Below are 22,666 nucleotides of genomic sequence, written 5' to 3'. Positions count from 1 at the left end.
TGTCTCCAAGAGCTTACAGGTATTTCTTTACTGTCTTGAGGGTTCACATGGTGCTCCCCTGCAGCCTTCTTTCAAGTTCAGAAGGCACTGTCTTGCTGGTCCCAAAGGCAACATGAGGCCATCACTTCGGCAGACCTCCTCCTTCCACACTACGACTCAATACTATTATTTGTATCAACTAAGATAGGTCTTGTCTATTTTTCTTCATGCACGGAAGGAAAATAAAATCTTAGTGGAATGTTTCTTTAAAGAAAACCACTGTGGTGCACTTTGGCCTCGCCATGCAAACCATTCCTGCATCAGATTAGATTAGCTGTACATCAGGCAATAGATGTGCTAGAAACTGAGTCAATAGGAATGCAGTTTTCAGGAAAAAGTCCTGTGTTCAGGGCCATTGGCAAGCAGTATTTCCATACTTAATTTGAGCAAAGGATGGAAGCCTAAAAGAAAGCAGAGAGAGTGCATTCTGCAGTTATCCTTAAATTGTGTAACCTAATGATAGTTGCCTTCATGGCAAGAGCAACCTTCCCCATACACAGGGATTTCTGGCCAAGAAAATAGGCTCTAATTAAATCAGTTATATTGCATTACGTCATGTGAACAATGCATGTCTGGGGCAAGCTTTCCATAGAAAAATCAAGTGAAATGTATTTATGATTCAAGCATACATAAACATGGCCTGCCTAATACTTGCCTACTTCCTGTCCAAAATATCTCTGAATTCTAAATATAATGGACTCAACATAGTGTGGGTGCTGTGGGACTTTCAACATATTTAAACTTCATCTTGATTTCTACACAGTAAATCTCTCAAGCTAGAGCAAATCCTGCATTAGCCCCCTTTGCACTCAATTCTAACCTTTATGGAACACATACTCTTGTAGTTTTAATCATAAAATTTTGCCATTGTGCCTCGGTGTCCTCTGTCTTGTCCACCACACAAAGCCCAATCTTCACACTTTCAAAGTACGTAGCAGTATAACGTACAAATCAAAAGCCATCTCAGTGAAAAACTTGGTCGGAGAGGGTCAAAGAGATGGCGCCCTTTAGAATAGGAAAGCTGACCAGCATGCCTGTGAGTGTGATATATGCATCTGTAAGTGTACGTATGGCCAAAGAAGAGGAATCCAAAAAGCAGCTAGTAAGACCAGAGCAGTAGGAAACTAAGGAGCCCACTGAATTTTCTGGAAGCTGTCATTCAATTTAAAGTCCTTCCTTAGCTCCCCATATATACTGTGCCACCTCTTCAATCTAAATACGTTGAAGAGCAGCCTGGTTATTTACAAATGGGCTTTGCATCTGTCCGCAGTACAACTGGTTCTTATATTGGCTGGTGCAAGAGTACATATATCTTTGTGAAAAATGGAATAATGGATACAGTACAATTTGGAAAAGATGCATATGCCTATCTGAAGAATCCTCCTCGAGATTTTCTTCCAAAATTGGGAGTGATTACAGTTTCAGGATTGGCAGGCTTGCTTTCAGCAAGAAAAGGTTCTAGATTTAAGAAAATTGCTTATCCACTAGGACTGGCTACTTTAGGAGCAACTGTTTGTTACCCTGTTCAGTCAGTAATAATTGCTAAGTACGGGGGATTGAACTCAGGACGCAGCGCTTGCCAGGCAAGCGCTTATTCTACTGAGATATCTCCCTGGGCCCAAGACCTTTTCATTTATCCAGGACCATACAGCAACTTCTCTTGCCTTCTGGATAATGATCTTTGTTATTTTCTATGTGCTATGCCTGGACATATTAGAATCTTTTAAGTTTGTATAACTGGAAAATATTTTTTGTTTTCAAAGGTATGTGTGCTAAGTATAAAGTTCAATGAGGACAGATCTTTTTTTTCAGCCCTTTGAATAAATAAGTCTAGTTTCTTACCCACTTACTTTGTTTTTTTCTAATGTGGAATAAGATGCTATTTAATCTTTTTTTATAGCTAATAATTTTTTCTATATATATGCTTTAATGATTTTTTTTCTATACAATTATTTTTGGACAGTTTCATTTTTGTGTGTTTTGGTGTGATTTTATTCATTTTTCTTGTGCAAAAGGTTCATTTTTCTTGGAAATATGGTGCTATAATTTTAACTAAATTCAGAAATTTTAAATCTTTAAAAATTTATTGCCTACCCCCTTCTATTAGAATTGAGAATTCTAATTATATGAATATAAGTTCTTTGATTTTGGCATAGAGAGAACTGTTATATGACTGATCTGTAAACTCTTCTTCATGTTTATTTTAAACAATTTTATTGGTATATTCATTTAAGTTTCTAAATAATTTTTTACAATGTGCAGTCTATTATTAATCTCATGTTATTTATTTATTTCAGAAATATTTTTCAATAATTCACTGTGTACATCTTATATCTTTCACATTTCAGTATTTGTCTACAATTTTTAATCTGCTATATAATTATTTTTGATTTTCAATAAAGTTAATTAGTACAAAAAGAAAGAGAAATGTAACTCAGAAGAATGTTGAGATTCTGCCTCACTCCAGCAAGAAAAGCCATTATCAAAACTCAAAAAATATATATGTGAGAATGGGAGAACAGGGTGGAGAGGGAGGAGAAACATTCCACATTTTTAATGAGAAAGTAAATGTGTGCACTCACTGTAGAAATCAGTGTGGAGGTTACGCAAAATTTAAAAATAATATTGCACTTCATGTATCTCTTTTGTATGTCTTTCCAAAAGTCTTGAAGTTATCACATTACAGCGATACATGTACATCCTTATATTTATGGCAGCACAATTCATAATAGCCAAAATGTGATTAGATGCCTGTATGTTCATTAACAGATAAATGAATAGAGAATATATGCTATGTATTCATAATGGAGTACTATTCAACCAGAAAGAATTAATGTGAGCCCTTTAGGCCTGGGGATATAGCTCAGTGGCAAGCACCTGCCTGGCATGCAGTAGGTCATGAATTTGATTCCTGGCACAAAAAAAAAATAAAGGGGCTGGCAATATAGCTCAGTGGCATAAATGCCTGCCTGGCAAATGCAAGGGCCTGAGTTTGATCCCTGGTACTGTGAAAAAAAAATGAGCCATTTGTAGAAATATGGATAGAACTTGAGATCATGATTCTATGTGAAATTAAACTTCACATGGTTCTTCTGATGTGAGGAACCCAAGAAGGAAAGAATTTAAAGAGCACAATGTTAGAGAAATGGGAGGAAGCAAGGAGATGGACCCTAGAGGTGTGATGCAAGTCAGAGAAAGTGGAGAATCATGAGGGCAGGGAGTGAAGTCAGAGTAAAAATGACTAAGATGAAATGTATATGTGTGGCAGGTCACCAAGATGCATGTAATTGTGTATCGCAAACACTAATTCAAATTTTACTGGGGTTGTGAGAGTGATCAAATATTTTATGTGTGTACAAATGTGCCAATTTAAAACATATATATTTCTGTATTTAGTACAGGGTCTACAGGGTCTCACTACACAGATCAGACTCATAGTGATCCTCCTGTTTTCAGCTTCCCAAACACTGGGATTACAGGAGTGCACCAGCACACCCAGTATTAGTTGCTGGTTCAGTGTGCCACTGGGACAAGGCAGGATGGGCACATAGGGCGTTGAACCCTAGTCCCTGTGCTTTAGTCTGCTGAGCTTTCTGGCTGGCCTTGTTTAACATAGTTCCACCTTGTTTCTAGATCATTAAAAGAATTGGCTGCTGTGCAAGGAATTGTAGGCTGGGGTTTATAGGTCAGGAGCACATGCCTGTCTGTCAAGTACAAGGTCCTCAGTTCTATTCCCAATGCCAAATAAATGACAAGTAAATAAGTCATTGTACATAGTATGTATATTACAGTAATCAAAACAAAGAAAGGGTCAAAGAGCAGTCAACTTGATTGTTTTACTTTGATTTGCATGATTCTGTTTTTTGGTTACCAGGGATTGAACTCAGGACCTTGCACTTGACAGGCAAGCGTTTATTTCACTGAGCTATCTCCTCAGCCCTTATTTCCATAATTCTTGTATGCAGTACTATAATGTATAACATAAAAGTACAGTACTGTACAGCACCAATCAGTAAAAATCATAGTATAACACTGTAGAAGGATCCACTGTTAGACCACAGCACCAGTCACACTCCTGCCTTGTAAATCTGAATATGGGTTGTAAGTCTGATGGGTGGGTTGTAAGTTTGAACAAGCATTAAATAGTGAGAAATATCTGTATTTTGAGTTTTTCAAATAAAAGAAATATTTAAAAAAAAAAAAGCCATCTCAGTGAAGAGCTGATGGACCACAGTAACTTTCCTCCGCTGTCTCTTAAGATTACAAGTAAGATGAATCCATAGTGTGTTGTGTGCTTTTTTGTTACTGTGATAGTTTCCTTCATTTTGAAATCCATGTTTTATCTTGAAACCACCTAAATTTTTCAAGACACTCAACAAACACATTGCACATTATGTGAAAGTAACTTGAAAAGCCGAAAGTGCTACATAAATTGTAAAACTTATCTATATTCCAATGTTTAACTTCAGACTGTGGGACTGGGGTCATTTAATTACAGGATTTTGCTTCATTCCATGCTTCTAATTTAGAAAAAGCACAGCATAGCTTAAAAATAGAGCCACAATAAAAGAATACAGCACACAATAGAAAGGATTGATATATTTTAAGCCTCAAAGCTCCATTTCTTATATCAAATAAAAATTTTAATAATATGCATCACATTTCTTAGCATAAAATTTGGATAATAAAAACTCCACTGAATTGTCCAAGGTATTGCCAGCTGCTTTAACTTCTAATTAACTCTGAAGTCTTAGTGGATTATCACAAAAGACACTTATTTTTCAATTGAAGTCCAGAGAGCCACGGAGCACAGGAAATCCACAGAGCCATTCAGGGACCCAGATTGATGAAGGCTTTGTTACCTTTGACTGCTCTTTGCCAAAGTTACCCTGAAGGTCCACATGCAGCCAAGAGATGGACTAGAGGGACATCACTACATCACAGGATGTTGATGGGTCAGGTCTAGGAAGGATGGCCACATCTCCCTCCACTAACTCTTAGCTTCAACTCAATATTGTAGACACATCCAAATGCAAGGGAGGCTGGAAAAAGTGGTCCAGCTATGTGCCAAAGGGGAAAGGAACATGACTTGGTGGACTGCAAGACAGTTTCATCAAGACTATAAATGTACTGTTAATTTTCATAGAAGAAGGGAAAAAAAGGAAAGAGAGGAGAGAGGAGGGGGAGGGGAGGGGAGGGAGAAAGGGACTGGCAATAAAGAAAAGAAATATCAGTGACAATAACAACCCAAGAAATGTTGTCTTCTAGCAAAATAACTGAGTCTGGCTTTTCCAAAGTTTCCATTTTTTCCAGGCTAGTCCAGGCCCCTGCCATGTGGTTCTGTTGAACAGTGTGTCCACTGTCATGGAATTTTAAGAATAGTCTTAAAATATGAAAATAAAGGGCAAAGCAGAAAACGTGCACAATTTAGTGCTCAGAAGTTTGTGTGCCTCCTTGATCTGTTAATCTATAGTCTGTGTTTCTGAAGAGGAGAAGGGGGAGTTCACAATCCACAAACCAATTTGTGTTGTTTCTGCAACACTGCAAAAGTGCGACTCATGAATATGCTAATGAAATTGCAATGAGAGTTTTGGCACTATTTCATCACCTCAACTAGATTAGAGAGTAATAACACTATGGGTTTACACGTCTTCAGAAACTGCTGTGGTAGTAGAAAAAAATTGGATCTGTGATATTTATAATGCAACAAAAATTACAACTAGGCTACAATGAAATAATGATTATTTCATATGTAAGTAATAGTTCGCAACACATGCACATATGACATTAAGGTCTCTTTCCTCCTCCTATGTTTCTGTTTTCTAGTGTTATATTTGTGAATGAGCTCACATTTATGTGCCTATTTCCAAAAACAAAAAAAAAAGATTAAAACAATGAAAATGGAAATAAGGAGGGAAATATTTTTATTGGCAAGGAAAAAGTCTCCTTTAGAAGCATTTAGCACTTTTGTATCAGTAAGGTATATTCTTAAATTCTGAGAGCAAAAGAACTCAGAAAAATATGCTCAGACCTGTATCATCGAGTCACTACAATATTAGTCAAGTTATGTCTCAGGACCCTGGATCCAAGCCAGTTTAAGGGTTCAAATGTGTTTTTTTAAGGAAGTAGCCTCATCAACAGGCAGGGAAATATACAGAAGACAAAAGACTAACTGACAGGTCTTCAGAGACTCAGTAAACAGGGTCACACCACAAAGTGAGAGAATGTTCTCTCAAATAGGGTGCACAGTGCATACATGGATGCTTCCGCTGGACTGGTCCCCTTGCTACGTCAGAAGCCATGTTCTCCCCCACCTTCCAAGTAGATATTCTCCTCAGGAGTTATGAGAGAAAAGGAGCAACAGGGAATAAAAATCCACAGGTCCTAGCATTTAGTATCCTCCCCGATTGCTGGAGGCTGAGAATTCTTCTGGTCTAGTAATGGAGAAGAACTGCTTGCTTCCTCGCTGTGCTTTTACAGTTGTATTATAAGAAATGATGTAGAGGGGCAGGAGGAACAGAAAGCAAGAAAAAGTAAAACCAAGTGAGAAAAGAAGGAAAAAGGAAAAATGGTTTTGTAAATGGGGATGAGAGGAGGTGTCCAAGAAGGATAGGAGAATGGGAAAAGAAGAAGCAAATTATGTTATGTACAGATATAAATTCCCCATGACGAATGTGATCATATGTATATCTAAAATGTACCAATAAAATTGGATTTTTTTAACGTATTTAGTACAGGGTCTACAGGTAGATCCAACTCATAGTGATTCTCCTGTTTTCAGCCTCCCAAGCACTGGGATTACAGGCACGCACCACCACACCCAGTCTTAATGGCTGTTTCAGCGTACCCCATGGGCAGCACCAGCACAGCTAAACTCTGATTTCAAAAAAAGACTCTAAGGTCCTTTTAACATTGCTGATTAAAGGATGGAAGAAATACCTCTCTCTAGCTTGCTGAGTAATAACCTTATGTTAAGCTATGTCAAGATATGTAGCTGGTAAATATTTTCATATACATTACTTCAGGTTGTACCACCCATCCAGCAACATGAGGCTAGACGTCCACTTACTTTCGATATTAAATATCCAAATTGGTAAAATTATGACACTATACATTGATGTCTTCCATTCTTCTGATGTGCCCAGTTTATACCTTTTGCACAATAAAAAAAACATTTTGACCAAGACTAGCCACACCTCTAGAGTACCCCTGGCCCAGAATGCCTTCCTTTTGAGGATGATTAGGTACTATTAATTATGAAGATATTGCTTATAAAGAAAATTATTGGGAACTAACTAAAAGAATCCATTCTACATATATATATATAAGTAGCACTTTATGTGTTTTGTCTTCTACATACTTATATTTGTAAAACTCTGTGTGTGTGTGTGTGTGTGTGTGTGTGTGTGTGTGTGTGTGTGTGTGGAGAGAGAGAGAGAGAGAGAGAGAGAGAGAGAGAGAGAGAGAGAATACTAGGAGAGAAAATAGCCAGTGTAGAAGTTAGCCTTGAGCTGCTCTGCACTGTGATTTCTGTACTTACTTTGATTACAAACACACACCCAATGGCCTCAGGAAATACAATATCATAGAAAAAGATCTAGATTGCAATTCAGGAGACTTTGCACATAAATTCTAGATCAAAATCTGTTTTGAAATTTGGCAAAGTGTGACTCAACAATATCAAAAGATCCTTCCAGCACTAAAGTTCTGTGACTCAGCGTTTGCTTCTTGGTGATACAGTCCTGGTCTCTGTATCCAAAAACATATCACAGCTCCTAATTTCGCCTAGCTGTAAAACTAATACACCTGCCTGGCTTATTTCTTAAGGATCATCTAGGAATGTATGTACTCCTGCCACATGTGCTGCTCTGAAGTACAGAAAACCTTAGTTTGTGAACATAATTCGTTCAAAAATATGCTTATCTTATAAAGTAGTTCAACAGCAAAGTCAATTTTCTTATAAGAAATTACAGAAACTCAGAGGACTCATTTCACAACCCAAAAATATTAATATCAAGTAAGGGCCAGCCAAATAGCTCAGTGGATTAAAGTGCCTCTAAACAGGAACAGGGGCTGGGGTTTGATCCTGGGCCTACTGTGCTGGCCCTGCCCCTGGGGTGCCCTGAGATGGCAATTGAAACTGGGTGTGGTGGCACATGCCTGTAATCCCAGCTCTTGGGAGGCTGTAAACAGGTGGATCACTACAAGTCCAATCTAGTAGTGAGACCCTGACAACACCCTGTAGACCTTTCCCTAAAATAAATAATAATAATAATAATATAAAATAAAATAAAGTGAGCATAGCATTGTAAAATAATATAAAAGAAAATGCAAAATATAAATAAAAATAGGGGCTGGGGAGATGGCTCAGTAGAATAAGCACTTGCCTGGCAAGTGCAAGGGCCTGAGTTCAATCCCGGGTTCTGCAAAAATAAATAAATAAATAAATAAATAAATAAATAAATAAACAAGCTGACCTTACCTCTTAAAATTTTCATGGCTAGTGTAAGGGAGACAAGAGACAGAGGTCATTGTTTGTACCACTTTTGCTAACAGAATCACTTCCATTGGTTCAAAGAAATATTGTTCTTTTCATGCAACTTTAACAAGGAACCTATCCAATGACACACGCTTTGCCTTTCTTCTGAGGATTTTGTGGAAATGTAACATTGCACTGTCACTAAACCGATTTATTGCTCCCACTGCTAGAGCCTTATTTGGGTAGTGGTTTTCTATAAAATTTTGCAGTTTTCCCACATTTTGCATGTCTCCTTCCTCGCATTTGAAGCATAGGTCTACACCATCCTTTCTCCATCTCCTCAGCAGAAGAGCTCTCAGCCCTGGAGCGGGGGAGGGGCAGGATAGAGCAGGGAGCAAAGAGGGGGGAATGGAAGAGGGAGGGGGAAGGGAAGGGGAGGGAAGGGGAGGGGAGGGGAGAGGAGGGGAGGGATGAGTTAGAGACAGAGATGACTGGCTCAGCCGTGATCACGTGGCGTTCAGTGCCGTGATCTACTCATAGCGCAAGGCATCTTTCATTTATCAAATTAAAATTTATTAGAAATGTCTGCTCATTTTGTGGAACACTCAGAGAACAAGTTACTTACGATCCAGGTTTTACTGGAGTTGAGTTGTTGCAATAGAGGGAAAAAAGCAGCATGGAGAAGGACTCTGATATATAGATTCAATTTTCTTTGTTTCCTTTTATTCTCTTGTCAGAGCCACTTGATTTGATTAAAGCCTTCAGTGGTAGCAAAGAAATAAACACTGAAAATTAAAACTACTGACAACAAAAGACTGGAGAGGACTATCAATAGAGTAAACTTGAGGTTTTAAAAGAGTAAAATGTTTTACATTTGCATAACTACAAAGAAAATTAAAGATTTTAAGCATCAAGAACTGTTAGCTCTAGCTGGATCATAAAATAAGTTGCAATTTTTTATTGTAACGAAGCAGCACATTATGAAAAGCAGAGAATGTAAAAAATGATTCTTAGACTCTTCTAGAAGTGAAACCGTTTGAGAATCTAATGAAAGCTACTGACACTCCAGAAAAATATACACGCATGCAATTTTGTACATAAATTCAGGACCCCACTGAGCCATGGACCACAGGTTAATAACTTCTGATTTACAATGTTACCACCCTGTTTATAAAGTACCAGGGCTCTTGGATCAGAAGAGTCTGAATTTGTAGGGTTATTTACATAAATTTGCATACTCTATTCAATCTGCTATACCTCTAAGTTTATAATATAAATTATTTACCCTAACCTGCTACAATAGTATTCCAATTCAATATCTGTAACATGATATGCATAAAATCCTTTTACAGGTTTTTAAGTCAATCAACTTAATCACATCTCCCAACCCAGGAATAGCCAGAAACACCTTAGCCAAAATGAAGAGCATCTCCTGTGGCTTTTCATAGTGTGAAGTTGGAACACCCTGGTTGGACCTCACCACAAAAAAATGCCACCAGTCTCTCCTGAAGGCCCCTGCACCCCGTGCAACCCTAGAAAGCAATGCCCCTGCCCTTGGTAGTTTATTTACTAACCATCAAAGCTATTCTTTCATTACCTTCAGAATGTAATGGTTATTTTATGAAGGCTCATTAAATTTAATGAGATACAGCTGTGTTTATTGCCATCCTATAAAAGAAGTGGGGGGGTAGACCCATCTTCAAACTGACTCTTGCTTCTGTGGAGAACCAAAACTAAAATGTCAGCCACATCACTAAACTCTAAGAAAGGCGCTTCAGAGCGCAGAAGGCATACTCAGGCACTGGATTGGGTAGGATCGTCGCTCCTGCTGAGTTACTGTTAACTACAACATGGATTATGAACAGGAAGAGCAGTACTCACAGGAACAATATCAATATTAATAATAATAGCAGCCATTTGGTTTCTAATGAGTGCATGCACAGAATTAGACACATTACAAATGACCTGCTTTCATTTACTTATGCTCAAAGACAGCAAGTCAGAATATAAACCTTTCCCATGTCATCGGCAGCCTCCCTGCAGTCTAGTGGTGGTGAGGTGGGGCAACGTGCCTTGTTAGAGCCCCAGAAGGAAGGCAAAGGAACAGGCCCAGCCCTAGTCCCAACAAAGAGCAAGAAGAGAAAACCCAAGACAGGAGCCCAAATCCTGGCTGGCAGCGAGTCTGTCCAACATTGTGGTTTTGCAGCTATAGCTCATAGCAGAAACACATGCCAAGGACCAAGAGCCACTTAGGTAAGGTCTGAACACAGGATCTGCCTCTGCAGCCAGCCAGATTGAAGCTGAAATCTTTAACCCTGATAGGAAACAGGGAGATAGAACTTTATAAGAGGAAAGAGGACTGGGGCCAGCGAGATAACTCCGTGGTATAAAATGCCTGCTTAGGCAAGTGCAGGGATCATGGTTCAACCCCTGGCACCACATGCCATGCCAGCCCCACCCCCAGGGCAGGCTAAGCCAGCCACAGAAAAAAAGGAAGGAAGAGAACCAAGGGAAGAGGATGGGGGAGGTGAACAGGAGGTAAAAGGCTTAAAATGTGCTGGGCATGTGGACCAACACCTCACAATGGATGTAGTCATTATGTAAGGCAAACATGGACTAATAAAAATTTAAAAGAGATCTTTAACTCTCAGTAGTGACTGGGAAGTGTTTCCCCAAAGCAGAATTTAGGCTTTATCATATTCAGTAGAGAAGAATTAAACTCTATGTTGGAATCTGTGGTAATTCCAGAATATGAATGGCAGGGTATATATTCGTTATCTCAGTTTGTCATTCAAAAGGAAAAAAATTATGCTAGGCCTCATCATTCTTTCCACTCATCAGCTGACCTTGCTTCTCATCTTTAAAATGTCCTTTTGAGCTCCATCTCAAGAGGTGCGCACTTCATTGGCACCCAAAGAAAGGCAAAGCTATCTGAAAGACAGGAATGGGAACAGCTGCTGCCTTCTGAATCCAGATTCACTGCTCTGAAAACTCTTCCACTGTATTTAGTGAGTACCAAGCACCTTGAAAGTAGAAAAATGTAAGCAACATTGTCCCTGGAACCTATGGCCTGCCAGTGTCCCAGAAAGTTGTATTTTAAAGGCCAACTAGAAAAGTAATCTGGATGAGAAAAGACTAGAGCAGAATATATTTTTCCCTTCAAAAGATTCAGTCCAACCTACACAGGGAAAGTAGGTCAACCACCAGATGAACTCAGCAGAAGTCTAAAAAACAAATCCTCCCAGTCTCTAGGAGAAATAACTTTTATGCTTACCTGAAAATTTCTGACAATTCCAACACTGCGTGATGAACTGCCTTATGGGGTTTTGCCTTACAAACATGAGCTAATACAATATCATTAATGGGCTGTCAGTGCAGTAGCAAGGAAGTTTCTGCCAAGGAACAACCATGTCCCTTAGTAATCTGTCCCTTTGAGAGTACAAGTAGTATTATCCCAGAGCCATATGAAATTGTCCAGTGTGGAGGACCACCTGGGCAACTCTCCCTGAAAGAAGAGTAGCTGTCTCCATTTTGGCTATGCCTGACCTTGTTTCCATGTATTGATATGTACAGAGCTGGCCAGGACTTTTCCTTATCCTTTCAATTGGCTTTAAGCAGTGCATGTTGGTCTAGCTGAGGTGCTGGTGGTAGTCTTTGAAGATGGTACGCATGTTTCCCTGATAACCCACACCTGCTGCTCTTTAATACGCGCCAGGTTGAGACAGGACAAAGAGCCAGTGCTCCACACTGTCAGCTGGGATCGAGCCTCGAGATAGAGGCTATGACTTCTTGGGGCTTGAAAGATTATACATCAGAGCTGAAGCACTGGACCCCAAAATATTGACACTGTCTCAATAGTATAATGCAAATTACTTTTCTGCATAACCTTCTCTCTGTATATTGCAGAAGTAAATGCAGGCCTCCTACCTAACCCAGCTCACAGTACTCACCTACTTCCTGCAATTCTCAGTCATTCATCTTTAAGCCACTCCTCCTTCATGACTGAATAAAACACGGTTCGGCCATGGTTCAAGGCCTTTGTTCTGGATAGCCATCATCACGGCCGGACTTAGGATCCCCTGTCTCCCCATAACTATAAATATGCTTTAGTGTCTTTATTCTCATCATGAGTTGGCATTTTAAAGGCCAACTAGAAAAATAATCTGGATGAGAAAAGACTAGAGCAGAATATATTTTTCCCTTCAAAGATTCAGTCCAACCTACACAGGGAAAGTAGGTCAGTTGGAATTAACTTGATGGGATTCCAATAATTTAACCACAGGATTATAGATACAAACTTCCTGGACTGATACAAGGACCAGACAGGGGATCCCTATAGTCCAGCAAATTTTTTTTTCTCCTGGGTACTGACACACAACCTGGAGCTGCTCTGTTCTCTCTCTCTCTCTCTCTCTCTCTCTCTCTCTCTCTCTCTCTCTCTCTCTGCTCAGAAGAGCTCCCTAATTTGGCTGTAGCTAAATTACCAGTAACTTACATTCAGTTCTGTGTGTTCACATACTATGGGATAGTTTTAATTAAATGCTGATTTATCTGCAAACTCAATACTTTATTAAAGTCTAGAGTAAGACAAGCTCAAAAAATCATTCTTCTTAGGACAAAAATGGCTGTTCACATTTCATACCATGGAAGCTATGCTGCTTTCTATGCTACAAAGGTATGTAGCTTTCTTATGCCACACTATAAGAAAGGCAACCACTGCAAATTATGAGGAAAAGGGTCTTGTGTTTTTCAAATGATGTGTAATGTTCTTCACAGAGGCAGATCAATGCCTCTGATAATCTTGATCCCCAGTCTGAGCCTCAACGACCTCATCTGTTGAGTGGGAATATAAAACTTCCTTCCTAAAACTGAAACATTTTATGAGATGGTATACAACATGTTTCATAGTGCCTGGTGTTGAGTAAGATTCCAGTGAATGATAAATACCACTAACATTGGTAAAGAAAAACTGAAAAATTAAATTCACAAGAAGATATTTTTGCCATTCTAAGAAATGAGTTAGAACGTTTAAGGAAACTTTGAAGGGCAAGGTAAGCTTGTCTATGCTTATGTAGATAAAAGTCTATTCCTGTTTTAATGTAGTGGTCTAATTAACCTTTTGCCCACATTAAAATGACCTTGAATTGGGCCTGTGACCTCACATGCTTAATGTTGTTGACTTTAAACAAGCTTTTTGGGATGGTCAGAAATAGCATCTGGTGAAATGGGCAAAAGGTCAAATTCATTTACTTTGTAATAAATAGCAAATACATCTTGCATTAGGTGCTTATAAATAGGAAGAAATGCACAAAATCCATTTATCAAAGCAAGAAGGTAAGATATTAAATAAGGAATGTAGAATAAATCAGAAAAATTCCAGACAAGATCTAGCATTGATTTTTCATCTCACACCACTTATTTTATACCAGAATAAGATTAAATTATTCATTTTTATAAACTAAACAAATACATTTCCAACGAACATCAAAATGAAATAAAGATGAATCTAATTAAAGAACACTGATTTATCATCATAAACATTCCTGTCTCAGGCAGAGAAATCACTGAGCTATAGTGAAATGGAAAAGATAAATGTAATTTGTGAGAAATGTCACAACTGAGGAACTATATGATTTCTAAAACTCTTTCTTATTTCACAAGCATTCATGTTTCAAAAACCAAAACTATAGTGACATCTCTCAGCTTAATCACCAACTTTAGGGTGAATGGTTCAGCCTATTTTACCAACAGGACCACATCTGGAAGATGAGTTGGAAAACAAAAATCCAATCATAAATTATATTAAATTGTTTGGACCATAACCAAAGAATACAACCCACCCAACCTCTGTGTCTCTTATTAAAATCTTGGTGAATTTTCCTTAGACCATAAGTATAATAAACTTCTTTCCATTCCTACAATGCTAAGCTGAGTTACATTGGTATAAGAATCCTAATTATTTCTGCTCCAAAAGAAGTAGCCACGTCTTTTAATTTGCACGTTGCATTCATCAGTTTACATGTCTATTTGTTTGACAGAGACAGTGAAAGGAGGGCATGAGAGTGTCTCAAAATACTGTTAATATGTGTACAGTCCCAAGTGTTTATTCAAAAGGAAATCAGGTCCGAATGCCTGCCTGTCCAGCATTGTTAAGAAAGATTTATAAGGTATCTCCTTACCAAAAATATACCCAGCATCTCCGTCTGTCCTGTAATAATTGTTAAGCTACTAAGTCAATATTTGGCTTCTGTGCACAGCTACCCACAGTGTGCAGGGCGCCTTTATGCCACCAGTGATTACAGAAGGCTACCACTCCCTTTATATTCCTTCAGGTCCTGTGTCTTCATCCGAAGCAAGCTCACTCAACAATCATTGACATCAGACACTGGTTATAAGCTCATCATCCCAATCCCCCCATCACTCATTTTACATGGCCACATTCATGCCCCACTCTCCGGGTGGTATTATAGAGCCTAAACCATTTCTTCTTTCTGCAGAAAAAAAAAAAAAAGAAAAGAAAAGAAAAACTTCCAGCCATAAATGCCAATTATTTGTAAAGCATTATCATTTGTAATGTCCTAATTATTTTACATAATCAATAACATCATTATTTTCCTTGGGGACTTCATGTTTATTTACATTTTATTCCACACTCGTCAGTTTCCATCAAGAGCAAAACCGATTTTCTAGTCCTGCATCTGGTCTCAAGACAACCTTAATTCACCATAAATCTATTTGTGCTCACTACACAGTTAGGCCCACTTGGTTATGTTGACATAATCCTGAGGCCAAGCACATCCTACTCTGAAATATAACTTGGAATATCCGACCTAGTGATGCCACAGTGCCTGGAGTTTTATTTCATTGTTGTTATTTTTGCAGAGGTCTCTGTTTATGATGTGATGCATTTGGGGCTAAGCACATTAGCTGCATTATTCATTGGGTACATTTGTCAGAACATGCATGTGTATAAAGAACTAATGATCCATATTAAATTAATGGCGCTATAAAAAAGAAAAATACTCCATACAAGCAGCTATGTCAAAAACTACAGACTTTGATAAACCATAGAAAGGACCTAATCAGAGCAAGCATTGCTCTGCTCTGTCCCCAAAATTACATTTCTAGAAATGTACTTGTAGACAATGTTGGTTTTATTAAAACAAATTAATTCAGTCATTAAGGAATCATAAGGCAAGTGTCTCATAAGTCAGGACCTCCAGTGTAACAAATTGATTAAATGACTGTGTAATAGTCTCTTTAAACAAATCTAGTGTAACAAGTTAATAGATCTGCTCAATTACCATGCTGGGGTGATGAGGGTGTGGGCCACTCTCTCATTAAATCTGGAAAATTGTTCTTCGGAGTTTTTCCACTTTTCCCTCTATGCTTCTGTGTAGGCTCTGTTGTGTTTTGAATTTCAGGTTTACTTTTAGGGCTCTGGATATTGATTGTCATAATGGCAACCAAAAAGAAAAAGCTGAATTTGATACTGCTGACTTCTAGGGCTCTGCCCCTCCACCCCCCTCGCCGTCCCTCATCATCCTCCCCCCTCATCCTCTCTCCACCCACCCCCTCTCCCACCCATTCCCTCTCCCTTCCACTCTCCCTTCTCCAATCCTACCTGGAGCCAGGGGCGTGTGCTGGAAGGACTGAGCCACCAGTCCTGGCCCCTACTCAGTACCCACCATACAAACTAAAGCTTTCTCTGGTTTTTCAAGACTGTAGCGCTGCGTTCTAGCCAAGGGAAACTAAAGCAGTCGCGCGCGCAAAGAGGAGCCAGAGAGAGGCGCCCACGCGTTCCCTGGGTGGGGAGACGAAAGATATCCTTAGTCTTCAGCTACAGCTTGATTCCATCGGAAAGTTTGCCCCGGCTCCTATGCAAGGAAGGAAAATCTGCTTCCAGCCCCGGCCTTCCTGAGCCTCGTTCTCTCCTCGACCCCAACCCAGGGGCAAGGCAAAGAGGGCGAGGCCAGAAAGTGCCGGGTGGGTCTGAGCAGGGCCTGGAGAAACAGGTTGCAAGACAGGACGGGGAGGGAAGGTGGAGGGGAGAGGTGAGCCGGCCCCACCTTAAAATCCCTTCTACTATTTCGCTTTAGGACCAGAAGAACCCTCTTTGGTGTGGGTGACAGGTGAAATCCCGGGCGGTGGGGTGCAGTTACCCGGGCACCTGGACAGCTTCTAAGCGCCTTTGGGCGCGGCTCTGGGTCGGGGCTGACAGCACAGTCTTTGGGGTGCTAATGCCCTGACACCTTCTCGCCAAAGGCCCTGGAGAAAAAAATCTATTACCCCCACTGCCATTTTGTTAAGTGTCTACTCCTGCGATGTGACCCTGCCACTTTATCTGTTGGTTTTTATTTTCTGAGTGCATGTTGCCCATATGCTACTCTAATAGTTGCTATAATTCTTGAGCAATGGGGCTCGTATTTTACGGGGCTGAATTAAAAAGAATGCACTTTAATAAAAACCTGAGCAATACACTAATGGCCTGACATTGATGTATTTGCATAGAGATGAATTATACGGGCTGCCTGACACGACTTTTAATAAATGATTGAGGAGGTTATTATGGGGATGCACTTTGGTGTGTGTTAACAGGTTATTTTAGTGCATCCATAGCTAAACCCGGGAGCAATACTGCCGTGCACACAATCGCGGGACGCTTTTTTGGTCTTCTATCGCGTGACATTTATTGGGATCGCTCCCTGCCCGCATAACGATCACAAACTATGTTTTATGAACCATCAGCAACGTTAACGGCGAATGGAATCGGAAATTGAAAACAAAGATGAGCCCCTTCCTTACACCCCGGCCTGTACGAGGTACCGAGGTTGTCCATGAGCCTGGGATCCCAGCCGGCCTGGAAAGGCTGCGTCTGGGACTGCACCGCGTGGCTGGGAAGCCACCAGCTCGGACACCGTGGTGGGTGACATGGGTGAGCGCCTCCCCGCGCTAGAGGCGGAGGACACACGAGGACCTCCACACCTAGACCCACAGGCGCTCAGACAGTGCTCAGATCCGCACCCAGTGCAGACCCCAGCTGAGTCCACCTCCTTTTGTCCCGCGTCCACTTATTGTCACCAAGTGCTGAGCCCAGAGAACAGCAGGAATAAACACCATGACACGCACCCGCACCCGTCTCTGGGGCTGTCGCGCGCCCTCAAGTGCGGCTACCGAGTCGAGGGCTGAGCCATGGCCACCTCACTGGCCCTATGCCAGCACCAGGCCGGGACGCGCAGAGTGGACAAAGTGGGGACCTAGCTCAAGGGGCGTGGTCCGGCCTGCCCAGTGGAACCTCGCGCTGCGGTTGTCCCCCCCCCCCCCGCCGGCCTCTTCCAGCTCCTTGCTCCGCGCCCCGAGCGCGTCTGCCAGCCCCGCCCAGCCGAGGCTCTTGTCCCCCAGGGGGCGGTGGACGTGGTCACGGCGCGGGGACGATCTGGGCGAGGCGGGAGGTCTAGGCCCGCGGGCGGGGGTGGAAGCGGCCCGGCCAGGCGGCGGTCGCCTTCACGGTTGTCACAGTTTGCACGGTTTCTGCGCAACAACCACGCGAGGGAGAGGAGGCCAAAGATGGCCAGAGGGCGGGAGATAGCTGGGGAGGGAGCGGAGGAAAAGAACCGAGGCTCATCGGGTCTGAAAACCAGCTCCCGCATGGGCGCCACGGTCCCGCTCTGCTCAGACACCGAACGCTACAGCGGGGAAGGGGCGGGTGGGGGCTGCGCGGCGCCTAGCGTGGGTGGGGTCGGAGCGGCTCCGGGGACCGGGGCGCCCTGGTCCCCACTCTCGCTTCTCCGCGAAGCCGCGCTTTTCGGTGTACAGGGAATTCCCTAGGCAGAACCAGCGCCTCCCTGCTTCCTGGGCCGTTTCTCCGGAAGAGGACGGACGAGCCCGAGGACCTGCTGGGTTGGGACACTGGGAACCGCCAGCCCCGTTGCCCCGTGACCACGCCGTGGCTCAGAGCAACCTGAAAGGGAGGCGCGCCCCGGGCCTGCGTGTCCCTCACGGGGCATCCGCGGCCGGGACGCGCGGGCCTAGAAACCGTGTACACCGAAAAGCAGCGCGCTCTGCGCGTCACCGCCTCGGGACCGTCACCTCTGCGAGTCCTCACCTACACCGACTTCGCAGGGTCTTCCAGCCCGGCAGCCCCGGGCGGGTGTGCGAGCCGGAGGGAAGAGGGAGGACCCCTCTGAACGTGGGTTGGGGATACCGGTGAGGAGTTCTCTCTCGGAGAGTTGGGGATGTTGCGGACAGCGGTCCCTACCTAGGCAGTTTTCAGCTCAGATTTCGTCTGAGGGAAGCAGAGTCCCTCTTCGTCTTCCCTTTGGCGGCCCAGCGCTTTGAATTAGAGAGCTCGGCGAGCGCCAAAAGCGGGTCAGAGAGGTGAGTCGCCTGTATTAAAAGCAGCCCGTTTAAGAAGCAGCACGTTTCCTGTCCAGCTGAACAGGAGCAGGTTCCCCAAGACCCCAGAGTCGAGCGGTGTAACCGCGCCCAGCCAGGTAGCCGCGGTGCTCCCCCCTCGGACTCAGGAGCGGAGCCCCAGGACCCGGGCTTCACGGACTGCTTTTGTGCTCTAGGTAATGGGGCAGCTGCTGCTGTAACTTAGCATTACAGGCACAGAACTGTAGAAAAGAAATGGGGAAAAGGACGTTACAAGTGGAAGAACGCTTACCGCTTCAGGGCCCAGGGCTCCTAAACACCTGCTAGTTCTGGGTCACAGGAAGGATGGGGGAGCAGGCTGTTTAATTGCAACCCTGGTCGAAGGTTAGGAGGAAGTGGAGTTCACCCTGCTGCGCCGGGCCCACCTGCAGCAGGTTCCACGGGGCCTCCGGGCCATGCTCCTCCACCACCCAACTGTCACCACCAAGGGTGCCTGAAGCTGGGTCTCCGTCCTGCTTCCCGGGTCTTCAAGCCAAGAGAAAAGCTATCATGTCTTCCTCAGAGAAGAACAAGTTTCCCAGTTAAAGCACAAGGGTGTTAGTTGTACAAATTTACATTATTCAAAATCTTGCCCCTCCCCCCCAAAAAAAAGTTGCAGGGAATCTAACAGGTCCTCTCATGGAAATGATATGAGTTGCCACGGGCCAAGTGGTGTCTTAAAAGGCTGTAAGTCTTCCTGTTCTAATTGGTTGCTTTGTACCTAATTAGGCCCGGTGTGCCCCTCAGAGTGCCACAAGCTACATAGTGATTTCATTGAGATTTTATTTTAAAGTAGCTGTGCTGTGAGCTGACAAATGAATGTATTAAAATACCTTTACTTGATCTTGCATTTGCCCAAGGCAAGTCTTGGATTGAACTCACTCATTTGTTGCTTAGGCTGCTGCATGCTTATTTCCACAGCAATTTGTCAGATGTTTATGTACACAGTGAGATGCAGAAAAGACTACCAAGAGCCTGGAAGCCAGTGTCCCTTCCAGGCAGAAGGAGCAGTCAAGGTCTGGCCTTGTCTTTAAGTCTTCCAGACAACACCAGGTTTTGCCTGGGAAAGTGCGTGACTCCCAGAACAAGCTGCGCCTGGAGGGTGCAGGCTCTGCAGGACATCCTGGGATAGAGTAGCAGCGGGCAGCACAGGGTCCTGGGCCCTCACAGTGTGCTGGGCCCTGGTTCTGTTTTCCAGTGAGTAGAAAGGCTACAGATCAGGCCTCGCTGCTGCCCCTGGAGCCGCTCCTGTTCAGCTGAGGCAGATTCTTCTGTGTGAAGTAACACAGCACTGTCCTGGTGGAGAGAAAAGAAACCGCCCACCAAAAAGCTGTCATGGTTCTTCCAGGGAATGGAAGTTAGGAGGGCTGGAGATCTGCCTCCTCTTTTACCTCTCTTCCTTTGAGAACTGAGGCTGGGATTCCTTCTCACAAAAGGCAGGAGAGGAGAGGGTAGCAGGGGATTCGAGGCCATGGGAATGAGGGGAGGGAGGCAGCAAACTCCTGGAAGAACAATGACCCCAGAAGTCAGGAGTGGCGCTCCCGTACAAGTTGCCTTTCGTGGCATGAGTGTGGCATTGCTGGTCAGCTGAAGCCGTGGGCAGAGAGCTCTTTTCTCTTTCCTCATCTTTCTACTTTGGCACAGTCACTTTAATAGCAGGGTAGGGTGTTTATAGCTGTTCAACATCTGTCTGCTTCTCTCTCTTTTTTTCTTTCTTTCTTTCTTTCTTTCTTTCTTTCTTTCTTTCTTTCTTTTTTTTTCTATATGGGAATTGAACCTAAGTCCTTGTGCTTGTGCTTGCTGTGCCACTGAGCTACATCCTCAGCCCTTTTTAACTATTACTCTTATTTTGAAACAGAGTGTCCTTAAATTGTCAAGGTTTCCCTGTTCTGGTTTTGTGGTACTGGGGATTGAACCCAGAATCCTCAGAGGATAGGCAAGTGCTCTCCCTCTAAGCTATGTTCCCAATCTCTTATAATACTCATCTTAAATTTAGAGCTTTTGAACTTTTTGGAACAATAATGTACAAAGTGATGTTTGTAAAGGCATTTAAGAATTTTTAAAATAAAATGCAGTGAATTTCAACAACAAAAAGAGATTGTCCAGGCTGGACTCTTACTGGTAATCCTCCTGCCTCAGCCTCCAAAGTAGCCAAGACTAAGGCCTGCACAGATGTGCCTGCTCGCCATTGCTTTCTATTGGAGGCTGCTGACAAGCACTGGCTCCTACTTGCCTTTCTAGACTCTTTTCTCTTTGCAATTTTGTCTTTCAGAAAGCCCAGCCAGGTACTGGGACTGCTTCTTCCTCAAGAGGTAAGGATGCCCCAGTCCTTGGGCAGACTTTGTTGTCTGCACCCTTGCTCTGGTCCCCTGCCCCCTCTCTACCTTGCTCAGATGGAAGGAGCTTGCCAAAGTAGAAAGATGAGGAAAGAGGAGAGGGCTCTCTGCCCACAGCTTCAGCTGACCAGCAGCGCCAGGCTCATGCCACAAAAGGCAACTTGTGCAGGAGCTCCACTCCTGACTTGTGGGGGTCATTGTTCTTCCAGGAGTTTGCTGCCTCCCTGCCTCCTTCCAAGGGGCTCACATCCCCTTCTACCCTCTCCTCTCCTCTTCTGCCTTCTGTAAGAAGGAATCCCAGCCTCATTTCTCAAAGGAGGAGACACAAAAAAGGGGAGGTGAACTCCCAACCATCCTAACCTAAAATTCATGGTCCCTTCTCCCTTTGTGCTTTTGAAAAAGTTTGTTTAAGGCAGAGGAAAGTAGTAACTGTGTCTCTGGACTTGTAGTGGGAAGGAAAACACTGTTGGTCTATGGAGCCAAGTCAGCTACTTCCCACAGCTGAGATTTTTTTCCTGGGAAGCCTGAGTTAATGTGTGAAGCCCAAATAGCAGGGCAGCATTACAGCCAGGAGGATGCTGCCAGCCCTGAGAATGTGTGCTGCCACCTTGTCTTTTCCAAAGCCCCTTACACTTAAGTTTCAGAACCTCGTGAGGTGGTTCCTGTTGTTAAGATAATCCCAAAGGGGGAGAAATAGAAGCTTGCATGGACTTGCATGGGATGGAATTACCAGCGAGAACTCAAAACCCCCACTCACGAACTCAGAGCTGGTGGCTGTGCCAGGGTTCACCAGTGCTTCTTGTCACACCTCATGGTATCACTCTGGTGATATTTTCAAATCACTCTAATCACAAAAGATGTTGTCCTCAAGTCCTTACCTTCAAAAGTCCACTCTTTATCCGAAGAAGAAAGATAAGCCTGTTAGCGACTTGGTTATCTATGCTGTGTAACAAATTACTCCAAAAGTTAATGGCTTAGAAGAACAAACATTGTTATCTACTGGGTGGTGAATCCTGCAGGCTCAGCTGGGTGACTCTCTGGGCTCCCTACCTGTGAGGGTCTGCTGGGCTTGCAGACACATTGTCCTGCCCAGGTGGATGAGGGAAGCAGGCAACAACTTCACCTGGCTCAGGGAGGCTACAGGAAGGACAGAAATGTCAGCTGTATTTTAGAAATATAGCCTAGGCTGGGCATGGTGTCATATGGCTGTAAGCCCAGCTCTGGGGAGGCCAAGGCAGGATGATCCCTGCAAGTTCTAGACCAGCCTGGGCTTTCAAAGTGAGCTCGAAGCCAACCTGAATTGCACAGTGAGACTCTGTCTCAAAAAGAACAGCCCTCCAGTAAGAAAGACAAGAAAAAAAGAAAGAGGAAAGAAGGAAGGAAGGAAGGAAGGAAGGAA

General features: G+C 43.0%; 1 protein-coding gene across 1 annotated transcript; it reads left to right on the top strand.

Moving 5' to 3' along the window:
* Positions 1–1,015: 1,015 nt before the first annotated feature.
* LOC101573691 (MICOS complex subunit MIC27-like) lies at positions 1,016–16,024 on the top strand. The gene is made up of 3 exons (XM_004629270.2): positions 1,016–1,154; positions 1,219–1,585; positions 15,943–16,024. Exons 1-3 carry the CDS (start codon positions 1,037–1,039, stop codon positions 16,022–16,024), a joined length of 567 nt encoding a protein of 188 aa, XP_004629327.1. The 5' UTR covers positions 1,016–1,036.
* Positions 16,025–22,666: the final 6,642 nt, after the last annotated feature.

Source organism: Octodon degus, unplaced genomic scaffold (genome assembly GCF_000260255.1).
Source record: "Octodon degus isolate 3935 unplaced genomic scaffold, OctDeg1.0 scaffold00028, whole genome shotgun sequence".
NCBI lineage: Eukaryota > Metazoa > Chordata > Mammalia > Rodentia > Octodontidae > Octodon > Octodon degus.
This window is presented reverse-complemented; position numbering and strand designations above follow the sequence as displayed.